At 39.4% G+C, this 12,269-nt stretch overlaps 1 protein-coding gene across 28 annotated transcripts in view; it reads right to left on the bottom strand.

Moving 5' to 3' along the window:
- The window catches only part of ADAM22 (ADAM metallopeptidase domain 22), a 246,726-nt gene that overhangs the window by 85,163 nt on the left and 149,294 nt on the right, over positions 1-12,269 (bottom strand). For all 28 annotated transcript variants that reach the window (XM_070265632.1, XM_070265620.1, XM_023639119.2 and 25 more), the window contains exon 5: positions 1,863-1,945. In XM_070265632.1, the coding sequence (XP_070121733.1) occupies positions 1,863-1,945 (83 nt within the window). The remainder of the gene's footprint in view (positions 1-1,862; positions 1,946-12,269) is intronic.

The raw sequence follows: 12,269 nt of genomic DNA, 5'->3' as shown, positions 1-12,269 counted from the left end.
TCCTGATTTAGTCACTAAAATTTCCTTAAAGTTAGTTTTTCATCCTCCTTCAAATGACTATGTAGGATTAGTAGTGCGCTATTGGTCTTAGGTTCTCAGGTCTGTTACGGCCTTTAGAAGGCAGTAATCACTCTGATTCTCACAGTATTGCATCCACTTGAGAAACTGGGAGGCAAACGGGAATAAGAACCAGACAAGATGCTTACACTGACTTTGGATTGAGATTTTAAGAGGAAAAGAGGGAAAACAGCCTCTTACTTTTTATATCACTCTGCTATAACACACTTGCTATCACAAATGTCGACAGGCGCAGTGTACTATTCCTAGCTGACAGCTGTGCTTGTCTTGAGATCAGATATAACAATTTTACTGCTGAAATGGACATTTCTTTTTGCAGATAAGAAAACTGAGGCCCTCACATATTAGGCATGGAGTCTACATTGGTAAAAACATCTCTTTACTCAAAGAATTTATTTAAAATAAGTAAACTAGTCTTTTAGAAAAAACAATAAGCAAGTGGAGGTCATCCACGCTCTGAGACACATGGCCTCATTTCTCTGGCTACGTAACTGATCCTCGCACTGTCTCCTTTCTGTGTCTCACATACCTACTGCCAGAGCCTGATCAGAGGCACCACTTAGGCAGACTAGCTGCATTTTCCAGCCTTTCCCATTAGATCTCTTTCCTACCTTTCTTTAAGATTTGTCAGTCTAACCCCTTCTCTTGGAAGATTCTGTCAAGGCCTATTCCAAGGACCACTCCACCTTCTTCAGGTAACATTCCTCTGGAGCCCTCAAGTAACACTCATTCTTCAGTGCCCACTCTCAACTTCACTTTTCTCTGTTTTTTGCTCTCTCAAAGAAAACAAACACACCTATCACATTCCCTAGTAGGAAGGAGAGCTAGATTTAGCTTCCCCACTAGACTGTGAGGTCTTGGGGGCAGGGCTCCTGTTCTAAATACCTGAATATTCCCACTGGCTGGCACAGCAGACATTCAGTAGCTGCTACTGAGATGAAAAAACCACATCTCTAACTTGGCAAGAGACAGAAAGTATTTTAAAGTTTCCAAACAAAAATTCAACACAACTAAATTAAAGTGCTGGCTTGTTCTGTGCCCAAAAAAATTAGAACAAAACAAGAAAGAACTGAGATGATTTAGCCTAAGTAGAATGCTGAGGAATGACTTGGTAGCTTTAGAAGGGGTTACAAAACAAAGAGACAGCCACCTGTGTATCACCATTATCAAGAGGACAGAGGAAGTGGATGTATTCCCATGTTAACCATCAGCAAACATTCTTTGATAATGAAGGTTATGAGAAAGGAAGCAAGGCCCCGAGGAAGGATGAACCCCGATCCTTGGAGATTTCTGAGAACAGATGGACCCTCCCACGAGTTTGCTGTGGGTTAGGTGGGATTCTGGCTGAAAAAAGGGCTGAAACACATGAGTTCTTGAGGTCACATGCAGCCTTTTGTCTCTGTGAAAGGACTCAAGAGATTTTATCTACTGAAATTTCTATAATTCCATGAAACAAAAACTAACATCAAGGAGTAGTAGGGGTAGAACTGGTACCAAGGGATTAAACATCCACAGAAACAGAGATCAAAGTTTCCCAAATCACTCCTGTCTCAACTTGGAGGAAACTGGAAAAATGCTTCCCACATCACAGTATCAGAGCCCCGGGCTGCTGTGATTCTAGTTGTAAAATCTGCTTGGTTTATAAACCACAAAAAAGAAAAAGAACGCTACCGATTTGAAATTATTTCTTGACATAAAATGGGGATATTGATTACAATGCATTAAAAACAAACAAAATAAGTGATTGAAAAAATGGATGATACAAAAAATTTGTGGACACTTACTGAAGTCCGTGGCATGTTGACAATGCAACAAACGAGGCAGGGTTTCCTCGGATATGGCCCTGGTAGAAACAGTGTTCTCCTCCCTGAAAAGAGAAATAGAAAACACAAGCCTTTGCCATCACAAGGAGAATCAGCCACATCATTTCGCAGGTTTCTGCCCACACTGCACCTCCATTTGTAAAGCTCTGCACAATATTTCATTATTCAGATTAGTATTATCAAACCATTTCTAACAGAATTATTCATAAACATTCTTAGTGAACTGACTCCAAATCAAAGACCGGGAAATAAAAGCTGACCTAACTGCCTTTTTATGTAGGTGATGTTAGAAGGAACAAAGAAACAGAGATTGAAATACACTATGGCCCTTGTACCAGGATAAGTTTAATCATCTATTTCCCCAGTCACAAGAAACTCAACCTTTAGTAGCAGCAAGATGATGTTCTTTCACATAAAGCTAAGGAGAAATAAATATAAATCATTTGAGAGTCATTAAATTAAATTGATGGAGAAAAATGTCTATTTTTGCAGTGTTTACATCAAAACTTGACAAATTTATACTATTCTTTTCTCCAACCAGGAATGGCTTTACTGGTAAACAGTCTAGGGTAGGGTTGGAAATTGAGAAATTTCTTCTAGCAGCTAGTCACATTAACTAAATTCCACTAAGAGAGACTCATTTCTTTGGATTAAATGTTCCTGGAAAAGGTAACACAGTAAATCCTCTGGCATCTCATGGTGGTGCCTCAGTCTTTAAATCCTTGCTCCTCAGAATGTGGTTCAGAGACCAGGAGCATTGACATCACCAAGAGCTTGTTAGAAATGCAGAATCTCAGGCCTCAGCCCAGAGCTACTGTATCATATTCAGCACTTTACCAAGGTCTCTAGGCGATTCACATGCACATTAAAGTTTGAGAAGCACTGTTCTAAATGACCTTTTCCCATTCCCCCATTAATCTGCCATTTCCTCAGAAGGTGAAAGCTTCTAATTAAACTGACCCACTGAGATATGAAAGAGTGACATAGTAAGGATAGATAGAATGGGTAGTTTAAAGGGGCAAATGTTACGTACTTCACAGCCTGGTTTAAAGACTAACCCTGCTTAAAATATTCAGTGTTTGACGAGTGGAGAGGAGAGAATAGAAAGACATATGACATAACAAGACATTTTCTTCACTGGAATTCCAGGGAAGGCAGCCTGGCCTGAGACTGCTGCTTCTCATGAGATGATTCCACAGGATAGGGTGAATCTCAGCTTTGGTGAAAGGGTAGAGAGCAGGTAAGACGGCACACAGTGAAATCCCTGACCCTGTGAAACCTCCAAATTCCCAAGGGAGTCATTGACCATCATGAACTGAGGACTGTGCCTGGATTTGATGAAGGACAAGATAGGACAGAACTATCCACATCCAGGTCTGACAGGGGTGAAAGCCAGAAGGCCATAGACTTAGGGGCAGAAACAAAACCAAGCACTGGCTTCATAGGTAGGGTTGATTTGGTGTAGATGTTAACAGCATGAGCTATCAGCTCCTTCACTTACTGCTGTGTAATCTCAAGCAAATTAAGAACTGCCTGTGTCATCTGTCAAATGGAGATAATAATCTTATAGGGTTGTTCAGACAATTAAATGAGCTAATATGCAAAAAGGGCTTAGAATAATGTATGGCACTTGGTACGTACTCAGTAAATATTTGTGCTATTATCATTACTGTGTGTCAATTATTCTACTCAATTTATATACACAGTCACCTTAAATCCTCATGTAAATCCTACAAAGAAATAGTATCTCTATTCCACATAGAAGGTCACAATTTCTGAGAGCCAAGGGTTGCCTACCTGGGAAGTTGCCAAAAAGGGATGCAAACTTTGTGTGAACCCAAGGCCTGTGGCCTTTCCGGAAGCTACTTATGAGCTGGACATAGAACCTGTGGGTTATGCAGAGCGAATCCAAGCTTTCCCCTAGGCTAATTGTTGTTGTTTTGTTTTGTTTTGAGTAGGGCTGGGAGCAAATTTAAGAGAATTTAAAATATCCTCCGTTAGGCTGTTGGACTGATGAACTGTCCATAAGATTAGATTCTAAGTGCATGAGAGATTATTATGTTTCAAATGACCTTGATTTCCTAGACACATCTGATTGGACCAGAAATCAAAACTATAGTTTTCTATCGGCCAGACACGAAAGGCCAATAGCCAATGAGGCGACCTGAATAGAAAGAGAATTCTATCTAAAAGTGTTTCCTTATACTGAATGGCGACTAAATTACCCAATCAGATTTTTCTCAGAGGTCTAAGACTCACAGTGAACAGTAGATAAAAAGATAGTAGAAACAAGGAGAAGTATGGAAACAAAGAAGATAATCCCAAGAATTATGGTATCAGATTAGAGAACAATGGAAGCTGACAAGTAATTATATGTGGGGAAAATATTTCAAAGGTAAAAGCATATAAGAAATGTTTTATAGATGACTAAAGCTTTCTTTAAAATACCAACTCTGGGGGGCCAGCCAGGTGGCGTAGCGCTTAAGTTCACATGCTTAGCTTTGACCGTCTGGGTTCACAGATTTGGATCCTGGGCACTGACCTAGCACGGTTTGTCGAGCCATGCTATGGCGGCATCCCACATAAAGTGGAGGAAGATTGACACAGATGTTGGCTCCGTGACAATCTTCCTCAAGCAAAAAGAGGAAGATTGGCAACAGATGTTAGCTCAGGGCCAATCTCCCTGACTCACACACACACACACAAATACCAGCTCTGGAAATATGTTACATTAAATCATAAAAAGGACAAGGAAATCATGTTTTAAAGCAATCCTTTGTTATATTGGGGATAAATAAATGATAATGGAAAGCAATCTTTCATTAATTTCTGATTCTGAAAAACAAGACTCAATCCAAAAACAGCATATGATCAGGACCCATCTGCACAAAAGCCTAACACAGCAAACAAAGAGAGGAGCTCAATATGGTTGAATCTCTATCAATTGTTTCCATGACACTTCAGGAGAAGCATAAACACTAGGGGGCAAATCTCCTCAGTTTAGGCTGTTATACTTCAAATACTGAGGCTCTCAACTGGTGGTATATATAATTTTTCTAAATAATGATGGAAATTAATTTTTGTGTTGTGATTTTTTTTCAGGGATTATTTGCCACAAATCAATAATTATTTAAACTAAGAACTAAAGAAGATTTTTTTTTTTCCTTTAAGATGCCTGGAAATATTTCTTAGTCCAGAATAGAGGCCTTAATGTTAAAGGGCTTCTTTAACTTATATACTCTATTATTAAATTATTAAAATAAATAAATTTAATAGGTTTTTACTTAATTATTTTATGCATTATTTTTATAATAATAATACTTATGGCAAAAATTCTAAGAACTCAGGAGGTAGATGGTGAAAAGTAAAAATATCCCCTTCATACACACTTTCCAGGCTGCAGGTGCCTTCTTAAAGGTAAGCATTTTTGACAGCTTTTGTGCACCATGTCAGGGACAGTCTATGCAAATTTAAGGAAATGTATATATACATAAATACACATAAATCCTTTTCAGTGCACAAATGGGTTTACACTATGCACACTGTTCTGCCACTTCATTTTTTCCCTTAAGGTAACCTTGACATCTTTCTGTATCAATACCTCATTCTTTCAATGATAGATGGTATAATATTCCATTATAGGGGTGAACCATAACGATTTAAACAGTCACATACTAACTGGACATTTACGTTATCTCCATTTTTTTTGGTGTCATAAACAATACTGCAACAAACATCCTTTCATATGTTTTTGTGTACTTCTGTCAGTATATATGCAGGATAGATTAGCAGACGTGAACCTGGCGTGTCAAAGAATACATGGATTTAAAATTTTTTAGATATTTTAAAGGACAAATTGAATTGTATTTCTTTACATTTATATCTGTTTTAAAAGATGCATTGCATTGTAAAATAATAAAGTGCATTTTATTCAAAATTATATATTTTAATAAAGACTACTACTTAATCCAACTTTCTCAAATCTTATCAAGTATAAAGGTTCTCCATATCTTCATACAACTTTCTTGAGGAACCAGATGCTTTATGCAAAAGGTATTATATATAACAATGTAAGACAGATGTTATAGAAAAAAGAGAAAAGCAAGCACATCCTAACAGAGTTGGGCTCTTTATCCGACTGCCAGTCACAGCTTTATTCGTTACTGTCTCTTTTGTTCCAGAAATAAATCCATTGTCCTTGAAAAGTTCTTCATACTCCTTGATTTAATAACACAGTTATAACAGTACAGATGTTTATTTTTAGCTAATTAGATAGTTGTAGCCAAAAAAATTACCTCTCCAAAAATGAACTATGTGATAGTTTATATGTCTATTGGTTTATCTTCCCAGTGAAAAAAAAACCTTATTGCAACTTTTATTCTAGGGAAGTCAAAATAATAATTTATTTGCAGAATTCAAAGACAAACCACATTTTTATTAAGCAGTCATATCTCAAAAGAAAAGTAGGATTTATTATAAATATGATGAGATGATAACACAAAGGAAGTTATACAACCTGGGTTATAAAACTATGAGAACTCAACAAGGGAACCAATGGAGCACAGCAGCAAGGCCATGGGGATGCCCTCCAACCAGGTTCTCAAAGGAAATTACAGCTTTATCAGCTCCAAGATGGGCCTGGACCACCTCCTCCAAAAAGCCTTCTCAGATTCCCTCCTCCTCACAAATTACTTCTTGCTAACCCCTCCGCCTCTGAATTTTCATATTTTTTAAAATCTGTACTACATCACTTTCTACCTGCATTCCTGTTTCTGTCTCATGTCCCCCACTAGACTATGGTCTCCTTTCAGGGAAGCACATGTGCCTGATCTATGTGTATATCCCGAAGTGTTCTGTTAGAGAGAGAGCCTCCCTGAATCTCACATTTCTCATCAATAAAATGGAGATAAGATCAACCCACCCTGCCTCATGAAAGTATGCAGGGATCCATGAGATAACAAAGCCAGGTCCACAGTAAAGTGCTATATAAATAGGTGAGGGGTGGAGTCAGGCAATATTTACTCAATGAGGGATTCTATTATGCCCCTGGAGCTATGATGCTCATGCCTTATTTGTTGAGGCTAACAATCCAGGGCAGTGATTAATAATGCAGATTACTGTATCTCTTGCCCAGAGAGTTTGTTTAGGCAGCTTTGAGGTGAGACCCAAGAATCTCCATTTTAACAAATACTCCCTGTTCTTCTTACCCTGGGAATACATTACAGCAGTGGTCTCAAACTTGGCTGCATATCAGAAACACCTGGGGAGCTTTTAAAATCCCAATGCTCAGGCTGTGCTCCAAACCAACTAAATCTTAAACTCTGGAGATGCGACACAGGCATCAGCATCTTTTTAAGCACTCCAGATGATTCAATAAAGCTGCAGGGGCTGAGAACCCCTGAGCTAGGAAAATGTTGCTCAAAAGCAGTGGTTCCCAAAATGATCAGAATCACGGTGGGGGGCTTTGCAAACGAACTGACTCCCAGGCATTCCCTCAGACCAAATGAATCAGAATCTCCAAGGACGTAGGGCCCCAGGCTTTTGAGAGTTGCAAAAAGCTCCCCAGGTGATTTGGATGATCACATTTGGAATTATTACCCTAAAAACATTCAACCCAATATCAAACAATCCAGAGGATACGAGAAAGACTGAGATCTTTCAGAGAATTAAAGTGTCCACCACATCCTTGGCATTCTGCTTGGCGATTTATGTAATATTTCCTGATGAGTGATGAGGTGAATACTAATTTCTCCATTTTACAAATGATAAAACAGAGACTAAGAGAACCTTCACCTCCTGATGCAGAGTCAAGTCTCTCTAGGCTGATGGTTCTCAAAGAGCAGTTTCCAGTCCCAAGGCACCAGCTTGTTAGAAATGCAAATTCTCAAGCCTCTCCCAGACATACTCAATCAGATGCTCTGGAAACCCCTAGGTGACTTCAATGCACTCTAAAATTTGAGAACAACAGCTTTACACGACATCTGCCTCTGCATGCTAAAGCGCCTCACTGCTGAGCTCAGTGAAATCCTACAACAGTTCCTGAGAAGATTCTAACTAAAGCAGGAAGGATATAAACAACCATAACTCTTCTCCACTCCTTTTCTTGTTCCTCCAAAACCAGCTGGCCTTATCAGAAACAAAATGGAAGGTAAAAAGTGAGATAAGAACATGTGAGAATTTTGCCATGTACAAAGCCAGGAAGAGTAGAGCTACATTTTGTAGGTGCTGGTAATAGGATACCAGAGAGGATGATTTGGCCTGGATTAAAGGGATAGAGTGACCAACCATCCTGATTAGCCTGAGACTAAGGGATTTCCTAGGATGCAGGTCATTCAGTGCTACATATGAGAAAGTCACAGGTAAATCAGGACGATTTGGTCACCTTAAAAGGCACAGGCCAATGCGGACACTTTCAGACCAAAACACCACCCTGCAACCCTGTGTTCCTGCTCTGCTCCGTAAGTCACAGCTCTCTCACTGAGGCCCATGGGCACCAGTCTCAGGACCAGTCTTCTGCCCTGTAGATTGGGACTTATGCCGCTCACCCTCCTCCACAAGTGAGATCCTTCCTCCATGGGATTTAGCACAAGAGTTCTCAACCCCGGGGGAACATTAGCAACACAGGGGAAGCTTTTTAAAAAATGCAAGCCTCACTCTATACCAATTATATCAGAACCTCTGAGGGTGTGGCCTGGGCTCTTTTATTAATCTGCCCAGATGATTAAACATGCTGCCATGGTTGAGAACCTCTCCTTTAGCCAATACACCTTTGCAGGAACTGAAGCCCCACCCTTGAACTCTGCTGTACCCTAGATTTCTCCCAGTCATGGGAACGGCCCAGACTTATGTTTTTGGCTGCATGGCTGGAGTCTGTTCAACCAGGCACTTACCTACAAAAGCCTTGTCCCAATTTCCTCCTGATTCTTCGAACTGACAGGAGGGACTTGCCCTGCTCCTACCCTTTGCCCTCCCCCCAGTAGTGAGAAATGGCATTTTCAGGTGTTACTGAATCGGGAATATTCCGAGTCTCCCAAGGACAATCTGCATCAAGGAAATTTCTAGAAAAGCTAAATCTTATGTTGAAGAGGATCCACCAACCTACCCTGATTAAAATTCATAACTTGGGATTATACAGAATCAGACTGAATTCATAATAGGGACAGAGGCTGAACATCTATTCAGGTACAAAGTGCAAGGTATCTGATTCTACAGGCTCTCTAAGAAAAGTAGAGAGAAAGATAATCTCATCTTACAGTAAATTAAAATTAAATAATTTATCACACGGTGTTTCCCAAATGCTGATAATCCATGGATCTAATACTAATGCACGTCAAAATCTTTATCAGTTCATGCCAAAATGAGAAAAGCAAGTATAATGTAGTCAATTTTTCATAAAGTTAAAAACATTCAATTTTTATATAACTGTCCTTTGTTTTGAGATTAGTTCCTTCCTTCTCTTTGATTATTAAAATTATCAACTTTCAAATTTTTAATAGACTTTTTATTTTTGAATAGTTTTAGATTCACAGAAAAGTTGCAAAGATGGTACAGAGAGTTCTAGGATACCTATCACCCGGTGTCTCCCACTGTTAACATCTTACATTACCTGTGTACATTTGTCAAAACTAAGCAATTGGCATTGGAACCTTACTGTTTACGGGACTCTAAAAATTCAGATTTCACACTGTTTCCATTCAATTCCTCTGTTCCAGGATCCAATCCAGGGTACCATATTGTATTAGTTGTTGTGGGGACCTGAAATTGGCCACCCCAAGATATGTCTCTTTGGCATCAGGATTATTTGAGGCTGATTGCTTTTGATAAACTGGAACAGGGAAGGAGGCTCTGAGGAATGGACCTTGCCCTTTGTTGGGACACATTTACATTTGTAAGGTAAATCTTTATCTGTAAAGGTGCCTTCCTCTCTGTACCAGGAAGAAGAAAGGAGATGACCTTCTCTCTAGAAACTCTTAATCAATACCAAAGGCAAAGACTTAAATCTGCATTTTATTGTGCTTGTCTGGTAACCTCCTGTAACTGACTTCCCTCCCCCTCCCAACAGCATTTCTTTAAGGATTAAGCATCTTTCCTTAGGCTAGGAACTGACTGGTGCGCCCACCTGTGACCACCCAGCTGCAGACAATAGACTTGCCTCCTGCTACGCCCACCAAGATAGCAGACCACTACCTGCCATGTCCATCAAGCATTGTGCCGACAGGGCAATCTTGTGACTATTGTGGGAGGGACATTTCAATCACATGTGAAACACCCTGTTTGGGAGTATATAACCACTATGTGCACCCCACTTCTTCGGTGCCCTTTGTTCCTTCGGGAAGAAAGGCCCCGGGCCATGGTTCCTCATAAAGCTTTGTTTAATTTTCTCTTGCTATTCTGTCTCATGTGAATTTAATTCCTTCTCTGGACAGATGAACCCACATTTGGGAAGAGGAAATGTCTTCCTCCCCTACATTGTCATCTTCATTCTTTTTGAATTGGTGGCAATAGTAAGAATTTAGGTGTTTTGACAGGGTTGTTTCCACATATAGCAAGATAAAAATACGGGCAACCCTATGTCGATCCCTAAAATTGGTTTTGTTAGTACACTGGGCTATGAAATACAACTCTAAGATCAAGAGCATAAATGATACTTCCTAGAATTTAACTTAACACTATAGGTTTTCAAAAGATTTTTTAAAAAATACCCTTATGTAATCAGGCTTAATTTCAATAAATGATTAAAATGTAATTTTTTTAAATAACCTATAGAAATAAAGTCTGAAAGGTTACTCAGTAACACTTTGCTATAATCAAATCTGGGACTCCTCGTTGCCTGAGATTGTTCCGGACTACCCTTTCAAGCATGTCTGTATAGTGGACAGCTTTGGAAGATAGAGATAGCTCCCTCTAGAACAAAAAGTGAGCATGTTTACTTCCTATTTCAAGAGATTCAGGTTTCCTAAATTCAGAATTTCTCTCTAATAACAACATACTGTGTGTGCAGGTGTCACCTGGCCCTTTCCTCTGTCAACCTCTAGGAATCGAGGCTCAAGATACAAATATAAGAAAATGTTGATATTCTGGTTACTACTGTTGCCATGAATAATAAAGTCCTTTGTCTCTGACCCAGGAGTCTCCAGTCTTCTGCCAGCATAGATAAAATTGCAGCAGGCTAACTTGTTAACATGCAAGTAGGATAAAATCTCAGACCTTCACAGTTATTGAAACTTGATTTCCACCTTGCCCTGAAAAGTAGATTTACACTGAGCCTCCATTCCCACATTTCCATCTTCCTAAAGGACAAAAATTAGCTGAAGACACATTGCCCATTTTATCACAGCTAGCCTGTCTCTCATTTATACTACTGGTTGACACCTTTGGACATTTGTGTTTGCCACCCCATTCCAGGGTACAATTGCTCAAGCAGCACCCAAATTATCAGCTCACTCCAACATTTAAAGCTAAATGGTCATTCAAAATCTCCGCACTATTTTAATATTCAATAAGCACTAGGCTCTTGTAGCATAGTCATCAATCAAAAAATATTTCAAAAACTAAAGGAGACAAATCTAGCTGACAAAAAAGAGAATACTTTCATTTAAAAGATGCACACTTCCCGTTGAAGAGGAAAAGATATATAAGAATATTATTGCAGCAAAAGTTTCCCCAAGAAAGGGGAAAAAAAGAGACAGAACTAGAAAGCCACTGGATATAAATAAAAGTGATAAAGAGTCTTACTGGAAAATGGTGAACACCACAGAAAATAGGGGCCATAATTTTCTTATGAGCTCTTGAGTGTAAAACAAAAAGCCCACCAGGGACCCAGAGAGCTAAAATCTATTTTAATTGTTGTGCAGGAGTCTTTCCTTATACTGATTTCCCTTGGGTAACGTCAGCTATAGAAAACAAAGTATAAAAACTATGATAGCTTCCCAGAACTTAAAGCTTACAAGTATCCTAAGTGAATAACTGTTAAGGTCTTTTGAGATGCAATGGATTTGCAAAAGGTAAAGATTTACTCCCTTTCCTCTTGTATGTAGGCTCAGGCACCTCCAACACATATACTTGTTTTTGCATTAGTTATATAATTAAAATGACTTCTATTATCAGTTTCCTAAGACTGCCATAACAAATTACCAAAAACTGGGGAGCTTTAAACAGCAGAAATTTATTCTCTCACCGTACTGGAGGCTAGAAGTCTGAAATCAAGGTGTCAGCAGAGCCATGCTCCCTCTGAAGGCCCCAGGGAAGAATTCTTCCTTGCTTCTTCCTAACTCCCAGTGGTTGCCAACAATCCTCAGTGTTCCTTGCCTTGCAGATGCATCCTCCAATCTCTGCCTCCATCTTCACATGACGTTCTCCCTGTGTGTC

This window comes from Equus caballus, chromosome 4 (assembly GCF_041296265.1).
Source record: "Equus caballus isolate H_3958 breed thoroughbred chromosome 4, TB-T2T, whole genome shotgun sequence".
NCBI lineage: Eukaryota > Metazoa > Chordata > Mammalia > Perissodactyla > Equidae > Equus > Equus caballus.
This window is presented reverse-complemented; position numbering and strand designations above follow the sequence as displayed.